General features: G+C 37.8%; 1 protein-coding gene across 5 annotated transcripts in view; it reads right to left on the bottom strand.

Moving 5' to 3' along the window:
* The window catches only part of LOC102220404 (septin-7-like), a 38,261-nt gene extending 15,406 nt beyond the window's left edge, over positions 1 to 22,855 (bottom strand). The window contains exons 1-4 of one of the 5 annotated variants that reach the window (XM_023348852.1): positions 22,770 to 22,855; positions 22,539 to 22,679; positions 17,378 to 17,477; positions 4,563 to 4,669 (exon numbers count right to left, since the gene is read on the bottom strand). In XM_023348852.1, the coding sequence (XP_023204620.1) occupies positions 4,563 to 4,669; positions 17,378 to 17,477; positions 22,539 to 22,577 (246 nt within the window). In that variant the 5' untranslated portion in view covers positions 22,578 to 22,679; positions 22,770 to 22,855. Of the gene's footprint in view, positions 1 to 4,562; positions 4,670 to 17,377; positions 17,478 to 22,538 lie in introns of all 5 variants that reach the window. The other 4 variants (XM_023348857.1, XM_023348863.1, XM_005796258.2 and 1 more) reach the window with 4 other exon arrangements.
* Between the last annotated feature and the right edge of the window lie 320 nt (positions 22,856 to 23,175).

The raw sequence follows: 23,175 nt of genomic DNA, 5'->3' as shown, positions 1-23,175 counted from the left end.
TTTAACTCCAACACAAACATTCTTGGGTTTCCACAAACCCTGAGATAATCTGTCGGACTTTATAACTGAGCATATATATCATGCACCGCAGTCATTTGACATATCTGAGTTTGACTGATCACATGTCATGTGTGTTCAAATGAACGTGTTTGTGCGTGAAATGTCAGCCGTCCCGAAACCAAATCGGCTATTTCAACCGTTTCCGTAAGAGAAAACAGATTGGGAGAAAGCCTCAAAAATTTCCCTTCAGGCCCTAAAGCATCATTTAAAAAGAAATCTGATCCGTGAGCGACAAAACATGGTAGATTTTTCTGTAATATAAATACTCTGAGCCGGTCAGCCTCAGACCACAGAGGCCTTTTCCAACACGCCTGCAGACACCAACTCCTACTTGGAGGGGAGAACATAAACCCACGCCACAGTCACAGCATGCATGGGGAGAGGGAGGTTATGGTTCTTCAGTCAAAGACAATGAATGCAGCATTGTTCTCATGCACTGACTTGATTGTGATAAAGCTGCTATGCTGAAGAGATGCAAAGGCAAATGTCATCTACCATCACTTTGTACAGCAGGTCATATTTTAGATATGGCAGTTGCTTGAAAACTAAACACAACTTTCTCTGTTTCAGTAAAATGAGAAGTTATGATTCACTGCAGTGCAAAACTTAAAAATGAATGAAATTAAAGGCAGCCATCTCCACTTAGTCAAACAATAAGAAATTGGGAAAGCACACTGGGTCTCATTTATGTACAACAGGCGTAGATATCGGGTGTGGTAATGATTGTAGGACCAATGACTGATGAATCTGTGGGAACACTGGCTGATCCCAGCACACACTCAAATATCCAACAGATCTGGTGGCAGATTTACATGCCATGGTTTATGATTACATTTAACAGCCACACACACAGAATGTGACATAAATTAATGAAGTTAATAAATAATTTTCTTAAATTCTTACTGGCAGCATCTCAATAGACAAATGAAGTCTCTGCAAATATTGTGTATATTTTAATATCCTTATCTAGCCGGTTGTGTTTATAATGTTCTATAGCTGCTGTGCTTCCTCCCACTTTGAGTTTTTATTTGCTATTCTGATTGGTTCTAAACTAAGATGCAGCATGAAATTTTAAAAGTAAACGTCCTGGTTATTTTCAGTTACACTCCTTGTAGGATCATTTTTATTTAAACCATTTGATAAGTAGAAAGAGCCAAGCAGCTGAAGGGACCTCAGAAAATGTGAAGAATTACAACCAGGCTTGTAATTTGGATTAAACGGTGCTCTAGATACCACAAACTGATTCTTTCTGAACAATCACACAGTGAAGCTGAGTTTTCTCACTCACCAACCCACATAGAGGCACTTCTAATCAGCTGAGCAGCAAACTGAATAGCATCCTTTCAGAGAAGGAAAAGCTGTGGGGCCTGTGTGTGTTTGTGTGGGTGAAACTTGTTTGTGTTTAGGTGTAAAGACGACGCAGTGCTGGTGTACAAAAGTGTAAATTAGAGTTGTAGTTCTTTTACAAATGCGATTTACGAGTGTGTGGGCTGGGGTTTGTGATTGGGCCACAGGATTTATTAACCACACAGAGTGGTTTTCCAGCCTTAAGGCCAGGGCTGATGAAGGATTGACAGAATGGTGTGATGGTTCGTGGGAACATTTCTGCCCTTAAATCCTCACACAAACCTCAGAGAGACATAATTGATCTCCGACCAGATGCCACGTTTTCTTTTTAAATCCTGTCACATCTTATAAACGTATCATTCCCAATACCTTCTGACAGACACCAACTATACCATGTTTGATGTCTTCCTCACCCATCATTGTTTCTTTCTCACCTTTCTTCAAATTCCTTCACTTTCCTTTTGCTTCTATTGTCGTCTTCCACTTCCTGGTGGTTTCCCCCAAAATCCCTTAACTTGTTCCTTTTAACAAATTGCTTCTCTTTCTTCTTTCTTCCAACAGCAGCCTGCCCCCTCCTCATTAGTTTGTCATAACCATAAAAGGACACAAATGAGTCAGTTTTCCTCTTAGTTCCTTCATCCTCCTTTACCCCAACTGTTTTTCTTATTCTGCAGATTCTCTGTGTCATTTTGTGCTTGTGCTTCAACTCTTTGGAAACAATGAAAAGGATAAAAGTAAAATGTAGTGCACAAAAACTCTGATTATGCCTTTTGAAACAGCTGGTTGAGCAGAGATTCATCTGTCATCCAAGCTTGTAGATGGGCTCTGGAACCACACACAAAGGTCCCACCACTTTTGAGTAAAAAACAGCCTGAATTCAGACCACAGTAATCCTCAATATTAGTACTTTTGTCTTTTAGATTTATTAAATCATTGATTTTGCTGTTATGAGACTGATTTTTGACAGATCGCAAGACTGACTGGCTTATATAAAAAAAGATCTGAAATAGGATGACTATGTAAGCTTGGTTGAGCTGGTGATCTGCATGGTTTCACTTAAAAAAATATAGTTCTTAAAGTCAATTGTGTCTCAACTAATCAAATCAAAAATATGTTTTTACCATTTTGAGCTAGTGAGTCAGAAAATCAACTAGGACCTTTAGTTTAGTAACTATAGGAGTCTCCTTCCAGAGCTGATCTTTTAACCCTCACCACATTAAGTTTCTCCTGTCTTTTAAAGACAGAATTACTGGAAACAAAGCTGTCAGAAATGTCTGTTGTCTTTGACCTTTTCATACTCCCTGACTCGACATTACGTTATCCAGTTGCTGCAGGCAAAAACCACACAAAACGTCTGCAAAGACTCTGTCACAACTCAGGAATGTATGGTGCAGACATTTTTGCAGATATCTAACTCGTCATTGCTATATCTGTGGTCACTTTTAGGGAGGAGAGTTGAATTTTCTTGTATGTAAAGACAAATTAAAGAATAACTAAATGAAACATTGCACATTTTCTGTGGTGTAAATGTGAATCAAAGTAGTCCGTATTCGTGGTAGGGCTTTCAAATTAAGTCATAAATAATGCCCTTCATAATGTTGCGCTGATAAACATCTGGAAAACTTGGCAGCTGTAATGTCTGACTTGGACGTAGTGGTGCATTCCTTCAACTTTGGTTGGTTTATTTTTGATCCTCACACTCAACAACCAGCGACTTGAGTGTGTCCATCAAAATACTGCAACCTCAACCACAAGCTGGGTCAAGGTTTTTATTTGGGTTTACAAAGTCCATTTTTAGGATACTTTTAAAGCTTTTAAGAGACCACAAGAAATGCGGTTTTAATCCATGCCTCATAAATATTTAGACCAAAATAATGTTAAAAAGCTTGGCTGGATTAACTGATCTGAGCTTCACAGCTTTATCTGTTAGTTTTGGCAGGAGACAGAGTTTGAGGCTAAATGTATGCTGGCATATCCAAAACGCCTGTTTTATTAGGGTTCAAAAATGAAGGAATGAAGCAAATATTTCCATTCACCATGGGGTAAAGAGTAATCTTTAACCAAATTAATCAGAAAATAGGCTAGACTGCTGCGTCAGTCACTTCAATTAAATAAACTTTATAGGGCACTTTTTAAATGGTCATGTGTAACAACGTGCTTTGCAGATCTTAAAAACAAAAAGAGAAAAAAAACAAAACACTGGAAATACATTAAAAACGATCACTGACAAAGAAAAAAAGATACTGTTAAAGATTTGCATTTTGCAGAAATAATAACTTGTTATAAGAGTAACAGTTTAAAATATCTAAGCTAAAGAAAGGTTTGTATGTAAAGAAATTTGATTTTTGAACAAAACTAAAAACTGTTTCAAACCGGCTTGCTAAAAACCAGCCCCTTGTACAATTTTCTTCATATAGAGTCTGGACTCTCAGCTACTGAGAAGTGATTCCTGGAGGCGTGAACTGTCTTGAGGTTTTAAATTTTACCCAATTGCTAACATTTGCCCGTGATTAACTAATGCACCAGTTCAATGCCAAGTAGCTTACTTGAAATTGCCTGTGCTGTAAAGAACCATCCTCCACCTCGCAGAGAGAAGTACTGACCCAAAGGTGGCTGTTAATGTTATTTAAATATTTGGAAGTGTGGCCAACATGGACTGCATGACTTTGTTCACTTCCTCCACTGCCATTGCTAAAACTATAGGCAGATTAAAATTGTAGCACGGAAAATCAACGTCATGATTCACAACTTCTTCGGTCTCCTGATTGACCCGATATAAAGTCTACAGGAGAGAATCCAAGTCTAGGGGAGAAAGCCCAGACCGTGCTGGAAGCAATTATTTTTTTTGAGCAGAACTGCACAGTAAGGTAATGGCCAGACAAGAATAAAAAAGACCAACTTTGAAAAACTAAATGTTGAAGAAAAATCTGCTTTCCACATTCACAATCCTCACATCTGTGTTTGTTTCTGCATCAGGAATTCATTCAGAGAACTCATCGTCTATCAACGAACAAACCCAAGTAAAAAAAGCAATTAACCATAACAAAAAAAGATTAATGAGCTACTGCTGACATCTGCAAAACCAACTCTACGACAAAACGCTGAAATGAGCTGCGATTCCGAATCAAGCTAGTCCTACAGCAAACTGAGCTCACCTGCACAGTCTTCTTTATGCGCTGCGATGGTCCAGGGTAATCCTTGGAGTACAGGTCAGTCAGGAACAGAGAGTTGATAAGAGTGGATTTACCGAGACCAGATTCACCTGAGGACAAAAAGTAAAGAATCAACAAGGATTCTGTTATAATAATGGAACTACAGCTGACTGTTCAATTCTGTGACTAGATACAATGTGCATGCACTGCATACACATTTAGTGGTCTTTGGGAAATGGGTTGCAACAGAGAAAATAAAACTGGATGCATTGTGTGTGAGGAAAAAAGGTCATGGCCTCATCTGCCAGTACAAAAAGCTCCCAGATAGAGGAAATAAAACATTTCCTCTCTACCTCGCCTCGAGGAGATTCCCTTCTTCAACATTACCATTTATCCACTCTCTCTGTCCATCTCTCTGAATGCCTCCTTTATAAATAAATCAAAATATTTCTGTTCTTCTCACTGTATAAACTTTCCACTCCCACTGATGACAAATACAGAGAAGATGCAGAATCGCAAAAACATTTATTTGACAAAGGGCATTTAATCCAAGTGTACATATCACATATGCTTTCTCACACACACACACACAGCGGTCTTTGATGGCCGAGCATCTGGCTCATGTCTCATAAAGATGAAGAGTAAAACTAAAGAGGAGGGAAATCTGTTTGACAGGGCAGTCTCTGCAGAAGGGGTGAAACACAATCTGATGATATCAAAACATAATTATCTTTTGTCAAAGTCAAAACTCTTTGAAGTACCCCCAAATTTTTGAAAGGATTTTGCTCGACATGCCTCTCAAAGCCATCCATATGCATCATTAGCTTCACTCTGCTGTAGAATTTCTATGCAGTTGTTCAACAACCAAATTGTTCACAAGCTTTTCTTATTGCCTTTTTATCCAGAATCTTTATTTTTGCTTAAAAGTCATAATGAGCTTTTGTGAGGAGCCTCAAGAGCCACATGTGGCTTAAACTTGATAATTCTACAACTAAGTGATTTTTATTAAAAACACAGTTTGAGATTAGTAACATGTTTTCCATTTGTGAAAGAAAAGCAAAAACATTTCCAAAGCTTTACCACAAGGATCGCCAGAGAATAAGAATACAAAACCGTGAAATATGTACTGTACTAGTCAGTTTTGTACTCGTTTCCAACTTTGTGTTTGGCTTTAGATTCATCTAGTTTATCGTCTTCCACCTATCAGATCGGATCACGAAGCAACAGGTTGGGAAGGGAAACCCGGACAACTCAGTTACTCTCCAGCTCATTACTGAAGATTCAAGGCATTCCCACGCCGGCAAATTCTGAATCTGCCCTAGTGTCTCCTTCCAGTTCAGATTTTATGTTGTATATTTTTTCTTAGGAATGTACCACAAAGCTAAGACTCCATTTTCTTGTCCAATTCATAAAAAAAAAATACAATTCAGTAAATTTCTGATAAACTGGAATCAAAAGTATAGCATCATGTAATCGTTTTTCTCAAAAAAGCTTTTTTAATTCGTAAATACATCTTATTTTACGCACTCTATACCGACAGTGGCTCTTTCCCATTGTGTCCTTTACTACTCTTGGAAACTTTGCACAACTAAGAAGGAAAAGTGCTTTTTTTTTAAATTAAAAAATATCCACTTGGAACAAACTGCATTATGAATCCCCATCTGGCTGGGAAACCTTGCATTGACCTCCAGCTTTAAGACAGGATGCCAAAGGAGAGCATACTTTCTGCAGATATACTTGGATTCAAACAAATGCGCAAAGTTGCTTTCAGCACTTGTATGTATATGTATATATACAGTATATATATATATATATATATATATAAAATCGGTACAGTGCTGGCAAGCTGCATGAAGAAACTAAGCTAGACGTTTTCCTGTTTCTAAATGATAATCAGATGTTGCTTGAATAACTCCAGATTGATCAGCACTTTTCTTAAACTTCAAAGTCTGTGTGATGAGCTATACTGGGAGCTTTGGCTGTTGAGATCTGCAGTAAGTAGTGAAATATACAAAGTCAGCCAGTTCTGTACAAATATTTGCCTTTCACCATTTCCTTATGGGCATACTTCGTTTTTGAATGCATTTCTTTTCCTCTTAGACACGCCCTTGAATTGAACAGGGCTTCCTTTATATTGACTGTGGGACATCTGGATGTTTAATCAGACTATGAAAACTTGGTGGATTTGTGTTTTTTCCCCGCCGTCTTCAACTCTAAGCTGGTGCGCTGAGTGCGTTTGCACAGCTATGGATGATATTCTGTCACCGTCTGAGTGATGAACATGCTGCTTCTCCCACAGTCTCTCCCAAGAGGAGATCAACAACTCATCAATTACAGACTATTTGGAGTTCGAGGTCTAGCATTCATGTGTTGCATGCACATTTTGGCGGGATGGTGCCACTTCTGATGCTATCTCGACTAAAATAAACAGCAGCAAATGAAGCGTCTCAGTCTGTTCTGACACTGTCACTATCTGAGAGATTTGCGATGGACAAACCAAAGTAGTGCATGGGAAATAATTTTTAAAAAGAATAATCTGATGAGTTAGGTGTATATTTGTAATCAGCCCACATTGCTATTATACCTCTAGTTAAAATCCAGAGCAACTCATTTCCTTCAGGAGTCAATAAATTGGAAAACAGTTGGTTTGCATGTAACTTAGCTTCGTGTAACTCCAGATGTTCTGTGAGGTTTCATCAATGAACGAGTTTCATCCAGAAGACCAACGAACACAGCAGGAAGTTGTGAGAAGTGAAGAGCTCGGTTAAGATATAAGACAATATCCCAAGCTTTAAACATCCCACCGATGTTTAATCCATCATCCAAAAAACAGAAAGAGTATAACAACTATAAACATATCAGTAGAAACAAGGAGACCATTAATTAGAAAACCAGCCAAGAAGTCAACTGGAACTCTGGAGGGGCTGCAAAGATCCAATCTGTTCACCAGGCAATTATTCATTTAAAAGGGAGTCTTTTGAAGAAAAGTCTACCTTTTCATCAAAAGAAAAAGAAAGCTGCAAAACCATAAAGTTGTGTTTACAGTTTGTCAGGTAGATTTATGTTTTAAGGGCGACACACATCAGTACTGGTAGACTCATGACAAGCAAAGTATGTTTGTTAATTTAATTTGTAACGCCTCACATCAACAACTGCTGTCAACAAAGTGCCACCCATCAAGGTTTTATGACACTTTCCCACTTTGAAGCAGTAAAACGTATGGAAAAACAGAAGGAAAAATAATACTTTTGGCATTGATCCAGTGATCAGTATAGCAGCTGCTGACTGAAATCTTAACTCAGAAAGTTAATTTGAATTTCAAATTGCAGAGAAATCAAATTAGTCTCCGACTAAACCTTTAACTCTAAAAAGTGCACAATGATGACATAATAATTAAAGGAGTTTCTTCAAGAAGCTGACAGCGGAAGCTAAAGAATCGGTGGCTGTTGCTGAAAGTAGCTCATCAGTTCATATCGTTGGTCGAGAGACTCGCAGGGTGATGGAAGCAGTGCGGGAGTCTAAACTCCCTCGGGGCGAGTAGTGTCCCAATTAGCCCCCTCTTGTTCAGCTTTAATTAGATATTGGTTCCACATGACAAGTGGAAGTGCACTGCCAGCTGTAAACAGACTAATGACCTGAACGCCGGTGATAGATGGCTGACCCTTCCAGTTCACTCATGCTGTTCATATTCCTTCTCTCTGAGTAACTTCAGCATTTTCTCCCATCTACACTCCCTGAAGTCCACTTTGGCTTTTTTATTGCTGAAAATATCCATTTTAAGTCTGAATTGTGAAAGAGAGTAGTGCACAGCAACATGTTGGAGGGAAGGGCTGGCGTGTTGCACTACTCTACACTTCAAACAACTGGAGAAATCTCCAGCCAGTTTCCGGGGTATCTCACTGAAATTAATATAAAAACTGTAAGACTGGAAGGTTATTGCAGTTATGAAACCATAAGAACTGTAATGACTGCATTTATTTGTTTATTCAATAATCGTCCTGACGATATTTAACAAGGTAAGCACATGCTACATGTTTTTCTAAAATCCTGTCGATACTTGTTGACTGTAGATGTCGTTATTCATTGCTTATGGCGTGGAGGCCTCACAGGATTAACTTGGTCTTAAGATATCTTTATTCTCGTTTTGAAACATTGTTAAATGAGTCAGTGTTTCTACGCTACCTAGCCATGTGGAGGTATTTTATCTGACGTTTAAGCTCCCGTGAGATTACTGTCATATCTATAGGCTTACTCAACATTTCTCTTATAAGACTTTGGCTTTTATTTTTAAGCTAATGAGTCCTTAGATTTTAAATATGAGAAATAAATAATGGATATAATCAGGAACTTAAAAGTGTAAGACACAAGTACCAAGTAGCATGGATGACGTAGGCCTACCCTATGTATGTGAAGAAAACCAGGCATATAATCCCTGATAAACATTTGAGCCAGACAGACTGAGCACAACAGAAAAACAATCCAAGAAACGGTCACAGCGGGATTCCCTTGAGATTCCTGACATTCCTCATTTTTCTCCTCATTTTGTCCTTGCCGCTATCGGTCAGGCCAGAGACAGCAGCTGGCCCCCTCACATCCTGACACAAACACACACACCTTTAACGGGCATGTGTGAAGTCAAAACCACAAACTGTGAAATGGGGCAACTAGGGAATATAGATGCATAAAGAAAAAAAAACATCAGTCACAGTCAACAGGAGGAAATTTGTATTTGATAAACAGCAGACTGCTGGAGAAGATAACTGTCCATGGTAGCGGTTAAAGGGGAGTAGCTGAAACAGAGGGCAAAGGTTATTGTTTAGGGAAAAGATAAAGATCTCAGTGTCTGACAGATCCTATAAACGAGCCAGAACCTATACGAAACGGTCTTTGGACCCTTTCTTTCTGCATCTTGGTGATCAAAAAGGCTGGCAGGGACACAGACCACTTTTCTCTGACTTTATTATTCCTTTTAAAATTAGAGGGCGATATGGTGCAATCCACTGAGCCTGGGACTAAATCTGACAGAATCGGCACATGCTGGGTCAGAGCATACATGTGCGTCTCAAAATAGAGGCAGAGAGAGAACGGGAGCAGAGCAGTGAAGAAGAACGAAGAAAACAAAAAGAGATTTGCCTGGAGTAATTTAACAGAGCATGCACGGACATGCAGAAATGCACAACCTCATTTTACCAAACACACATACACAGTGATGCACTCTGGCATATTAGTCTGGGAAGTGTGTTGAACCCAGAGGCAAAGGGGACACTTGGTGAAGAAGGTTTGTAAACAGGATGATGTAGTGCTCTACAAACGGTTGACAGCAAACTAAACCGATCTAGGAAGAATACTACGCTGAAAAATACTGAAATTGACTTCATTCTGTCACTTAAATGGAGGAAGTACACTAGAGCTAGGAAAACTTGCAAAAAAAACAACCACAATAAAATGTAGATGATACCACAGGAGTATTACTGAGAAACCTGAATGGTAAGTTGAGGATCTTTTTGTAACCACAAACAAGCCCACAACACATTATGTAGGGGGCTGTGAGTACAACCAAACTAACACTTGTGCAATGTAACAAAGCACTCTGCCATGTATAACTCATTTATTTGGTCCTAGTTAGCAAATCCACCTTTTTTGTTTGAGAGATTCTCACTGGTCTAATAGGACAGACAACCCTAGTCTGGATTTGCATAAATCCAGCTTAATATTGAACTTGTTTAAAAGTAGTTTACTCTGATTTCACAAAAACTGTTATTTTACATAATTTTTTACTTCTAGCCCTGAAGTCTTTGCACAGTGGACCTACACCATGTTAAATTGTAACAACAAACCTTGGCTTAAGTTTCTTAGACTTTAGGTAAGAAACACGATAGTTACGTGTTCAGATTTCAGTTCTTTTTGTTTGCACAACCGTTTATCATTCGCCGACTCGACACCTGACACTTTGACTTGTCACAGCAGGAAAAGTACAGATTTCACCAATAGTTACTTCTTTCCATTTAGCCATCTCAGGTGACAAGCAGGGGCCCACAAGATTCTCACGTTATGATAACCTTCAGTAAAATAGCCCAGTTTCTACTAGTTTATAAATCACGGACTACTTATTCTCAAAAATGGGGTTATACTTTTTTCGTTTTCTTTTTTCTTCTTTTGCTCTTTCCATCGGTTTGCTGTTTTGTTGTATTTCCTTCTAATTCATGTAAAGCACTTTGAATTGACCTATTGCTGAAAATGTGATATATATATAAAATTACCTTACCTTTCAGGATATCACAGTACAACAATAATTGCTGCCGTTGCAAAAGCTTTAACATACTGATTACTAGGGTTATAATAATGCAATAACTGTCATTTTGATTGAGGATGTACTTCTTTCCAACAACCTTTAAGGCGATATTACAACTTTCATGTTTCGACATGTTAAAGACATGATACCAATATCTTCACATAGTTCTCCACAAAATCTACGTTCTGAGGAGAAATCTCTCAATTTCTCTTGACTCAATTTATTTTTCTCAGAGCAGCACATTATTCCCTCCCAGGAGGCGGTAGTGACAACTTAAATATATCGGAGTGAAATTAAGATTATCTAAAAAGGTAAAGATTATCTAAAAAAAAAAAAAAAAAATACCATGACCATCAGTGCTGCATATTTGTAAGACCGAAACAGATCATCTTCATGGATGTCAAGGCCTTACCCAGTTTATGCCTAGCTAGCAAAGCAGCTAGCCTGCATGCAAAGTCATGGGAAAATACCTATGGTAAGTCTGAAAACGGGCATTGGAAGCGTTTCCTACTGAGTCTATGAAGCATTGGCATCTTTAAGAGTCAATCTGGTCACAAACCCCCAGAACAAAGGGAATCCTGTATTTCTTACTGTACATAAACTTCTGTCATAACTATAAAAAGAAGAAAAAAAACTTCTGTGAAGTAAGCATGGTGCATCATTTATCTTTTACATCCCAGTACTTACGAACTCGAGACAAAATTAATTCTTACTGTGACTGTGACTGCAGAAGTCGGTATAGACCAGACTGTATGTTTCAGTTCGTATGCTTCAGTCGGGCTAAGCTGACAGTTTAGGCCAGGAAATACAGCTAATCACAGATCACCAAATGTCAGAGTTCTGACAGAGATGTTTTTTTATTCAGAATTACTTCTGTTAAAAATAGGAAATAGTTTTAGGAAGTAGCAGCATAATAACACTGCTTACAACATGCCAACAATAACCTAAAAAGATATCTCCGCCTTTCAAACAGCCTCGGTTCTCAAACATGTAGCCATAAAATTCACTAGTTGGTTTTTTTAAATCTACAAAAATCGGATAATTTCTTTTTTCTGAAAACTGATTGAAGTACATTTTGTTGTATCACATACTACATAGGAAATGTTAAAGCTGTCATTTAGCTAATTGTGACAACAAAAGAGAGAAATCCATGTGATCCAAAATATGTGACTAGGATTGCATGATTAGAAAATCATGTGATGGTGAAATTATTAGCAAATATTGTTCTGATGCTATCAGTTGTGAATAATCCACATTTTCCCCCTCACTCTTCTCTTTCAAATCTCAAAGGGGTGTTATTATGTAAAATAAACTTTTTTTGAACTTTATATCATGTTATGTTATTCCCTCAAAAAAAAAAAAAATATCTATATATATATATAACTGGTGTGTTGTTTTTATCATTCATGTATATTTAACAAATACTTTAATGTCCCCCAAACTAGCGACAGCAAACACCTGGTGGAACTGTGAGTGTACTGAACTTACCATATGGATGATTTTAGTTCAATGCTCTTCAGAACAGTTGTAAACAGCATAATGAGAACCATCGTTCCAAGAAATATACACAATACTGTGACACAGATTTGCCTCCTAATATAGCCTAGTTCCCAGCATGTGACACTAAAAAATTGATTGCATTAACTTCTTAATATTTGTTTTCATTGTTTTAATTTCATTTCAGAAATGACGGTACCTCCCTTAGACACCAGATATTTTGATCAGATCAGCTGGGCCACAATATTTCCCTCCTTACAGTATCTGTGAGAAAATTATCTGAAATTCTGATTTGTGTTTTCAAAATGTTATGCAATGCAAGGTTGCCATATGATTGATTAATGTAATATTTACAAAATATTAAAGAAATACATACTGTACATACACAACTAATCCTTGGAGATGGGTATAAGGATGACTAAGTAGCCACATAATGAACAGTTGTAGAAACGTAGTGGTAGTATGTGTATGTGTGTGTTTTCAGCGCATCTGTTTAAGCCAGCAGATTAACAGCACCAAAGCCTATCTTCATTCACTTCTTTCTGCAAGGTCAGTAGACAAGACGGTCAATCCTAAGCCTGACAGACTGTCTTATCTGGATGTGCATAGCGTGCACACACAAAGCTCGCAAGATTATAGGACAACAACAAGCAGACAGGCAGCACAGACAAGAGGTTTTCATTTAAAACAGTTTTCAAACCAAACAAGGATCAGTCTGACAGATAAACGGTTCTTGACCCAAAAGGGAAACTGTTGCTGACCTGTGAAATGCATTCAAGGCTCAATCACCTCTTTAATGGTAGCAAAGTTTGTCACTTTGATCCTATATACTATTGAGGGATGTGGCAGTGCATTTTGGGAAGCTGAAATTTGATCTTTTATTTTTACTTGAACAGTAATGTAATTGATCCAATCATTCCAACCTGTTTTTTACTCAAAATATATTAATCATAATAACAATTGTGTTATATCTTTAGGCCAGCTTAACAATAAATAAATAAAAAATATTTTCCAAAAACAATTTTTTAGAATCTGTTATGCAATATATCAATCTGCATCACACCTCTTCTTGCAGTGGTGAGTCTCCCACACAGCATCTTCTGTGCTCTCATTCTGGGTTGCTTTAGCAAAGCAGAAGCATGACAGAGCTATTAAGTACTGGTCTCATTACACATCAGGAGCAGCGTGAAGCCGGCATCACTTCCCCTCTCCTCCAAGCTCTCATCTGACTACCAGCTCTGTTCAGATCTCCATGCTGGCGCTGAATCTCACTAATCTTTCCAAGAGTTTCTATTCAAACCACCAGCTGGACAAAGGGGGGGGCAGGAAGTAGCTTTTTCCCCCAAAGAGTGAAGGGAAAGGGGAGCAGGGCAGAGGGGAGGAAAAAATATAAAGAAAAAGAAAAATCCACCAGACAGGAAGTTTCTGATGGCATTCCTTGCTAGGGAGGGATCGAGTGACAGAAAAAAGAAAGATTTCTGGCAAGAGACAATAGACGTAAATGTACATTTCTTGTCAATACTTTTCCGTTGAAGATGTTAGACCTGTGCAAAACCTGGTTGTTACATAACTGTTGTGGGAAACATGAGCTGTGGCTAAAGAGATGCTACCGAACCAAGCATCAGCTGACTAATGCATGCTAATGGAGTTGTTTAAATCCCTTTCAATAAGCGAATATCACCAGGCAAAGCAGGGTGTGGTATATGATTATTTTTTATACCATCCCGTGTCACTTAAAGATGAAAATAAAAGGTGAAGTTCATGTTAATTTATCCCTTTTTCTTTTACTTCACACTATGTGCAGCTCCTCGACTGCCATCACAGGTCAGTACGGAAATGTCTATTAAAATATAGATTATGGCCAACTTGACGGTATTTACATTATTTATTATAATCTATAGGTTGTATGCAAGGAATGTAGGCATATTTATTAAAACACCAATGAAAGCAGAACGTAGTCCTTTAGTACATAGAAGTTTCAGTTAGTTTTAACAGGTCTGACAACTATCAGATTACTGATTACCATCTACAATAAATATTACAGATTTACTGCACATTTTAAGAGTTTTGATATTTGCTCACAGGCTTTACTGCACTCTAATTTAACCTTTTAGCTGATCAGAAGTGCCCATAAGAAGCTTTCTATCTGTGCAGCAGGAGTTTGAGTGAGTGACCTTCAGGGATCAGAAGAGTCCCCTCATATTCCACCATCTGTATGTTTTAGATCTACCACTGAATAATAACAGACCTCTAAAGCCAGCCAAGTTTTCACACTTCACCAAGAAGCCAAGAGCAGCACCAACTTTCACAGCCTGCCTCGTCCTGCTGCTCCTCAAATCAAAACATGATCAGCTCTCTTGTCCAACACTGGAATTTCCTTTCTCATCTCTCCATTGTAAGCTTCTCTGACTGTATTTGTGGACAAAGCAGTCAGCAGACAAAGTATTTTGGATGTATTATTCTTAAAGCTCCCACTGGTTTTAATTAGAGTTTTTAACCTTTTGACCTTAGTCCCTCATAGGATTTACAAACAGCAGCGGTACTTTCAGAGGTAATTTGGATTATTCTCAAATTTCATTTGACGTCTAGAAGCTGGAGCAGTGGGTTAGGGTTTAGCTTTGAAGTTAAATATTTGCTAGATGCTACACACACGTCAAAAACACTAAGATCACTAGACGTGGGATGGGAAAGACTTACAATCTCCATACAATTCGATAAAATCAGTAGAGAAACTTTTACAATGCTGTGACAGAACTGTTAGATTCCAGCCAAAACTGCATGTTACACTTGGGGAGATTATTTTGGACCATTGATGGGACTCTGCAACATCTTGACCATAAATACTCCACCACTATAGAGACTGTTGATGAAGGCTGTCAAACAGTTTTGGATTGTAAGGCGGAGCTGAATGATTGCCAGACATTCTTCAAGACCTCTTACTGGAACAATCCCCAGGGGACTGTGGACTCTTCTGGAAACAACCCATGGAAATTGGACATTTACAATTATGACAAAATTTTTTTTAACTTTTTGGACAAAAAAAGTTCAAGAAATTCTGGTTAGTTTCCCTTTTTACACAGTAACGATACTCTTAGACAAACTGTTTATTATTTTATTGCTGGTCTGGTTTTCTTTCTGCTTTTCTAACACTTTAAGCCAACTTTTATACGTCTCTTAACTCTATACCTATAAGAAATCTCATATATATTCATATATCAAAACTGTTGTTCAGCTAGTATTTTGGCAACAAGTTCAAATACAAGTAAAAGACGAAGTGGATATTTGAACCAGTTATGTTTTTTTCCTTATAAGCTCATAGATTACCCAATAGCTTTGAAACCCTTATATATCACATAAATAAATAAACACTCTCTTGTTTGGATCTTGAGAAACTTTAGGGAACAAAGATCACATTAAAAGTAAAATTAGTAATGTGTAAATAACCACAAAAGACAAAAAACTTATTAAACTTAGCAATGTGTTTTTCTTAGACGTCTAAACTTTTTTTGGAAGAATAGCTATTCTTCCAAAAGTATGCAACTTCCAGATACAGACTTCGTGGGACTTCAGACATTAATTTACGTTATATGTGAATGTCTCTGATTCTCACCCAAGTCATCACTGTGCTGCTCGTCCAAAGCTAATGGACACTAAACAGGAAGCTGAACTTCCTGTCTGAATGCCTCATTGTGTTTATATCTTGACTTTCACTGAAAAGAACAGGGTCGCCACAAGCTCCAGATATATTAGATCAAATCTAATCCAACAAGAGTAGGTAGTCATTGTGGACCTGATTGGTTTTCCTGTGCATGTATCAAATTAATAAATTCTGGAGTGAGAGCAGGTTGGTATGCAGAGTCACTTAGTAGCAAGTGTTAAAATTACACAGACTGTGAATGTCAATATTGAGGAAAAAGCGTAACTAAAAACATATTTACTGATGGAGGGCCAGGTAACTTTTTTTTTTTTGCTCTGCTTCTACTTCTTGCAAACATCCCTTACTGAAACCTCTTTGGTACTAATCTGCTAAAAACAGTATTGGGGACAATGTTTTGCCTTTGTGCACAGTCTAAATCCCTTAATGATCTAATTTTATTTGTTGCAGCAGAAGGATGTGGTTTCAGATGTTCTTCTTTTATGGCTATCTGGCAGTACTACACACAATAGTTTAAAATACTAAAGCTTTTTAAAGGAACAGTCTGTGTTGTCTTGCATGCTTATGTGACAGATGCACACAAAAAAGAAAAACAAGTTTCTAATTAAAAAGAGCAAGTGTTAACTTTTACTTGAAGAAAAACAGAAGTCATTTTTTCACTTTTTGATCTTTTGAGCTGCATTAGTCTGAAAAGATTTAATTTCAAATAAATTGAAATTGAAAATAAAACTGTTCTATACCAATCAATTTTACACCAGATATTAGACACTGCTCTGTAGAACTCATTGTGTAAAAATCAATGTGTTAATTACTCTGTGCTCAAACTCACATGGAGTTCTGTTCAATAAGTTAAAAACACCACAGCTGTATCAGCTTCATGTCTATAAGTACAGCCAAACCCACAGTTCTTCCATGCCAGAGTTCACTTCCCTGCTGCTGTGATGTACTTAGCTATGTTTTTGCACCCAACGCCACTTACACTGGAGCTTAAATCCTGCAGCACGCATTCCAAATGAAATGGCCTAAAACACTAAAATGTGACAATAAATGGGCCAACGCAGAAAACAAGAAAAGCTCTCCATCTTTGACACATTCTTCCCAACTCAGCAGCAGTCTAGAGGCTATTACAGCCAGGCCAAAAAGGCTATCAGCAGAAACTCTGCAGAAACTATTCTTTAAATTGTCAGCTGTCATCCTGAGCATCTGAGTACACAGGATGCCACACGTTTCCATCCCCGTCACGCTGTGCCAACGACTAAAGCTCTTAAAGAAACTGTCAACTGTGCAGGTGTGCAAGCAGCGCTCTGCCTTCAACACAGACACAAACATTTTTATGGAATACTGGCGGTTAAGACGTAGATGTTTCCAACTTACCAACAACCATTAATGTAAACTCGAACCCTCTCTTGACGGACTTCCGATACACCTGGTTGGGGAGATTGGCAAAGCCCACATACCCCTCCAAGTTCCGCTGCTGAAAGAAAGACAAGATTTCTGTTTCAGTGTTTGATAAGCAATGACAACAGACTATCAAACTTGGATTAGCTCAAATATAGTCATGGTCAGGGAAAAGTAACCTAGCAACACCAGAGGGATGCATGTAAACATGAAAAACTTTTTCAGTCCTTTTCTTTTCTCTTCACACTTATATAAAAAGAAAATGCAGCGATAAAGCAAGGCAAAAAGCTTGCTCCTTTTCAAAACCTGCAATTAGCATTTTTCCTTTGCTACATTGACAGAACCCCTTTCAACTTAAGTGTAGTGGTATAAATACAAGTTGGGGAAAAACGGTTGCTTTGGATGGGTGGGGGCTGAGAGGAGAAATAACAGGCTTTAGTTGGAAAATAATGCTAACAACTTTCTAGTTACCCCAACTAAAACAGAAATATTAGCCTGCTAAACATCTACTTTCTTACTGCAGACATATTTTAGCCAAATGGAGATATTAAAAATAGTAAACGTCCTACATGTTCAGTCGTATCCATCATGTACGACCGGGTGTGAGGAAGGAAGCTGGTTGCCACAAAGGTATCTCTTCATCTCTCTCCCTGTTCTCTTTCTCCTCCCTCTGTCTCTCTGTCAGCTTGTTATCATTATAAAAACCCTCCAATCACCATACAGCGTCCTGTACGCTACATGAGGCAAACACAATTGATTGTTGGCCTCTCCAGCTCTGTCATGCATGGCACAGATGGAAACGTGCAGAAGTGACGGAGCTACTCATAGATTAGGTGTTGATCTTAAACCTAATGGTTTATTTGGAAAAGATAACAATATAAATCATCAATCGTAGCAATGTATCTGGTGACCCAAACCGAAATGTGGAAAGTTTAACAAGCTTTATTTTCCACAGAAATAGAGTGGTAATTTTTTGGAGAAATTTAAAAACTATCTAAATGTTGTCTAGGAAATAGAATAAATGTAAAGAGAAGTGAGGATGAAAGGAGTTGTCCAGCAAATCTCAGAAGGTAAATACAAAAAGAAGTATAGGATTAAGCGAAATGTACACTCAAGTGCTAATCCGCATGGTTTTGATAGCCATACGACTGCATTTTATACAACCTGGTACCAAATCTAAAACAATAAGTGATCAAACAAGGGTTTCTGCATGTTTAATTTTAACATTTCAACTTCAATACCTCCTTGAACTTGGCAACATAAGTAAACTCACTAGCTCTCAAAGTTATTTTTACTGGCCTAGTAGCCAAGTCAAGACACAACTTAACCCAACTTAAGTTGATGTTTTTTGACTTTACATGAGTCCAGTGTTTTTACACCTTGGTTGTTTCCCTTCAACTAGTCAAACTTGGACTGAATTATTGTAGACACTTTGTAAATTCTGTAAACCACAGGCCATTTCTAAAAATCTTATATTTACGTAAACAAAATTCTTAGTTCTTAGAGGATTCTTAGTTTTTCCCAAACATATTGATAAAAGTGTGCCGTTGCATCTGGTGTAAAAGAAACACTGCATTTCAGAAAAAAACTGCATACAAACAGTAAAACATGGGGGTGGAAGAGTGATAGTCTGGGGCTGTTTTGCTATTTCAAAGACTTTGGAGTGGCCTAGTTAAAGTCCTGACCTTAATCGTACTCAGATTCTGTGAGATGACCTTAAAAATGCTGCTGTGAAAACCCTGTGATGTGGCTGAATTAGAACAATTCTGCAAAGATGAGTGGGCCAACCAATTATTAGGTTTAGGGGGCAATCACATTTTCACACAGGGCCAGGACACCTTAATTTAAAAACTGCATTTTGTGTTTACTTGTGTTGTTCTTGACTAATTTTTAACTGACTTTGATATTCTGAAACACTTAAGTGTAACAAACATGCAAAAAATGAAACTCAGGAAGAGGGCACATACGTTTTTCACGTGCAGCTTTCTTAATCACCATTACAATTATTGTGAATTTAATATCCTATTTACATCTAACCTGCTGAAACACAATCAATTCTCACAAAGAACCAGTAACACAAAAGGTTTTCAGCTTTAAGTGTGGGAAAGAAACAATAAAGACTGAAAGTACCTTGCCAACATTAACACAGAAGTTGCAATAAAAAAACAAAAAACAGGCACAATCTATTCACCTCATCAATACTGTGATGCTTGCAGCAGAAAAGCAGGAGTAACTACTCCAAACAAGCCTGAAGCACTTTCCAACATTTCCATGTTTGATCCACCCACATTCACATGCTCCGAGTATGTTACATAAACTACCACCTCTGACGATCCGTTCATTTCCCTGCTGCTACATTACAGGTACCCACATAGTTTTTATTTTAGTACTTCAGGAGAAAGTGGTGGTTCAGATTGTCAACGTTTAACTCCAACAACCGCCTGACTGTGAATGTAACAGAGGTAGATGGATGTAGTGTGGATCAGTTGGAACATGTTCGTGTGAATTTATAGGTTAACGTTTCTGCGGAAATAAGCAAGCACACAGGCGTGCACTTCAGATCTACACAGCTGAAAGAAAGCGAGAAAACAGTTAGAGCAGCAGGCACGGGACTTAAAAAAAAGGAAGTAATGGGGGATGAGAGAGAAAAAAAAAAAGGCTAGTCAGCCCATACCATTCATGCAGCCCCATCCCCCAGTCCACCCAGTGGTGATAGTAGCTGCCTGGCTCACTGACATCATCTTGCCAAGCCCCTCACCCTCCACAGGCATTCAGCAGCAGCTGATCCCTGGGCCTTCTCACCGCCTCCATCAGCTGTTTCCAGTTTTTAGTTTTACATATTCCAAATGAATAATTCATCAAGTATTGCTTTATTTAAGCAGAGCAAAGGGAGAAGTGAATGCCTTTGAAAAGAATAACCGTGTTGGTGCTGTTTTGGTATTTTTAGCACTTATCTCCCAGCTATTTCTATTTTTTTGTGCATGACCACTACCTTGTTATGCCAAAGAAAGTCACCTTTGGCTTTATTGCTGACAGATGCAGAATGACAACATGGTGTAGCAGGCCGTGTGGTGAGTAATCCTTCATTGCTAAATGTAAGTGACAGTGTAAAAAATCCCTCCTAAAGAGGAAATGACATACATGGAGGCATGAGTGGCTTCTAAATCAGAACTTGTGTTTAAAATTTTATAATGAACTGACACCATAAATACACTAAAGACAGACAGAAACCAACAACGTTCAGATAGCTGGGCGATGAAAATGATTGAAAACATATACAAAACATATTTCCAGTTACAAGATGAAAGCAAAAAAGTAGGCCGAATGGTTACCCAGTAGATTTGACTTGAATCTGGGAAGAGAACCTAATATTTAGGATGAATGCTCTCCATGTGCATGTATGTTCTTCTCCCCAGCTTGAGCTTATTGAAGTTCTGATCTGACAAAGCAGTGATTGATTCCACTGAAAATGTTTTTTTCAATCAAATAAGTACTCAACTGACCTGATGTAGGACAACATGATGGATTCAATCCTTCAAGGTTCAAATTCCATCATAAACTTTTCAATTTCAGGATTTAACTCAAACATTATCTTTGAGATATAAGGGGAGTCTTACATTAAAAAACCAACATTTTTTCTTGAATACAAAGCCTGTCACGAGTAAATTATTTGACATTTATTCTAACCTCCGTGTTACTATAAAGCAATCAGTCGATTGTTTTATAGCAACATCATTTTTTTTCTTTACTGAAGATTGTTACCATGTTCTGTTGGATTTTTAAGCTATGGTTTTAACTGGTTTTGTGTAACTTTGGCAGCTTAGGCAATTCAAGTTTTTAAAATGCCGTTAACAGAGATGAACAATCCAGTTTTTCCTGACCAATTTTGGGTTTCTTTGAACTCTTGCGTGGCAATTCTTTAGTTCATTCTCCTGAAAACAATAACCAAATATAGTTTAATTTGCTGCTAGTTTTTTATATATAAATTTAGTAGCTTTGAAGCCAATAAAAGATGGAAAAGTTAGAAATTAATACTTAATTTAAGCATGAAGACCCCACTTGACCAAATAAATACAATCTCAAGTCAGTGACTCGATGCAGTCAGCTGGGTTTACTCAGATAGAAGACCTTTTAAGAAATTTGAATTATAAATTGAACTTAAGTGCATTGATTCATGACTATGATCCACTAGGATTGTATGTAATTAACTTAGAATATGTATGATTGGATTTAATTAACTTGGCTTTCTGGGAAGTGCTTTGAAATAACATTTGTTGTGAATGTGGTGCTACAAAAATCCATCGACCTTACTCAATACCCCACCTTGACAACTTGAATTACTAAAGTTAAAAACCGGCACAAAACTATGCTATTAGGTCATGTGCTAATTCACCAAAAACCGGATGTTTTCAGTTTTGAAACATTTTATGAATAAGCAGAATGTATCCGATTTCAGTATCCCACAAACTTGTCAGCACCAGATCCGATCAAGGTAATTGTTTCGAATCAATGGCTGATTAATTGGTTGCTGTCCTTGTTAACAAACATTCATGATCCTTGTATAATTTAAATACTTTTATTGCTCTTTCACATTGCAGTATTTGTTTTTCCTTACTTTTTTTTGCAAACTTAATAGCAAATGTTGTTTTAGATAAAATACATTACTTTATTAAATTCCTCTTCCTCGTGGTAAGAGTGTAAGGTCTACTAATTTTGATTAGAAGCATCTAGATCTAAGAACTGAGGCATCCATTGCGTACTTTCATTGCTAGCATTATCTGAGCAGAAGCTTTTTCCACCGCAGCCAGCTTTAATTGAAACCAGACCACGTCCCTATATGTCCTATATGAAGACCTCGAACCAGTCTACAGTAATTTCCTCAAGAATTTAACACAATGATGTTGTCCAAAGGGTAAACTTATAAAGAAGGCGTCCATCTTCCCCTGACTAAATGACGACTGTTATATTTTAACATCGTTTAACCAATAGTGGGGCTAAAAAAAATAGGAAGGCAAGATTCCCAAAAAAGCTAAATTATAGTTAAAGAAACAAAGACACGTGAGTGGGGACACACAGTAATATATTTTTAGTCAAATACTCAAAAATAGACTGTTGGAAGAGGTAGACATGGACTTACAGCGATGCTCGGAACAGCAGTCTCTGGTCGCTCGATCATTATGCTGTCACCACCCAGCCTGCTACGGACACTCACCGAGGCATACACCGAGGGACGTCGGAGGGAGTCACGGAGCTTAGCAGGAAATGCTGCTTCCCTATGCTAAAACACCAAAGCTAAGTAAGATAACGGAAACAACGTGGAAAAGTGAATGAATGAATGAATTGGGTCAAATTACATATGGCCGCTTACTGCTAGCACAAGGAGATAGAGCACAGTGAGGAGGAAAATGCTCCAACGGCTGTTTTTCTTCACGAGGAGGACCAGCGGTACTTCCACCAAGCAACTTCCGGTGGAGAATTTCAAAATATGTTTTATTTTTGTGTTAATTTTTTTTTTAGCACACTTGCTTCTGTGTGCTGGTATACTGACAGTTGTTTTAATCAAGAAATATGCTTTTTTGAAATAAGCTAATGAACTGTGAACACTACGAAAATTATTAGAAACATGAAAAGTGAATAAGTAATACAACATTGACTGTGCCCAGTTGCACATCAAGCAGACTATTTACTTTGATTAAGACGTTGCAAAGAAAAAGCTAGTCCATACTTTTATTTTGAAAGTAAAGACAACCATCTTCTCTCTGTTTTTGTCTTGA

Source organism: Xiphophorus maculatus, chromosome 2, assembly GCF_002775205.1.
Source record: "Xiphophorus maculatus strain JP 163 A chromosome 2, X_maculatus-5.0-male, whole genome shotgun sequence".
Lineage (NCBI taxonomy): Eukaryota > Metazoa > Chordata > Actinopteri > Cyprinodontiformes > Poeciliidae > Xiphophorus > Xiphophorus maculatus.
Note: the sequence above shows the minus strand (reverse complement) of the source record. Positions and strands in the feature narration are given on the sequence as shown.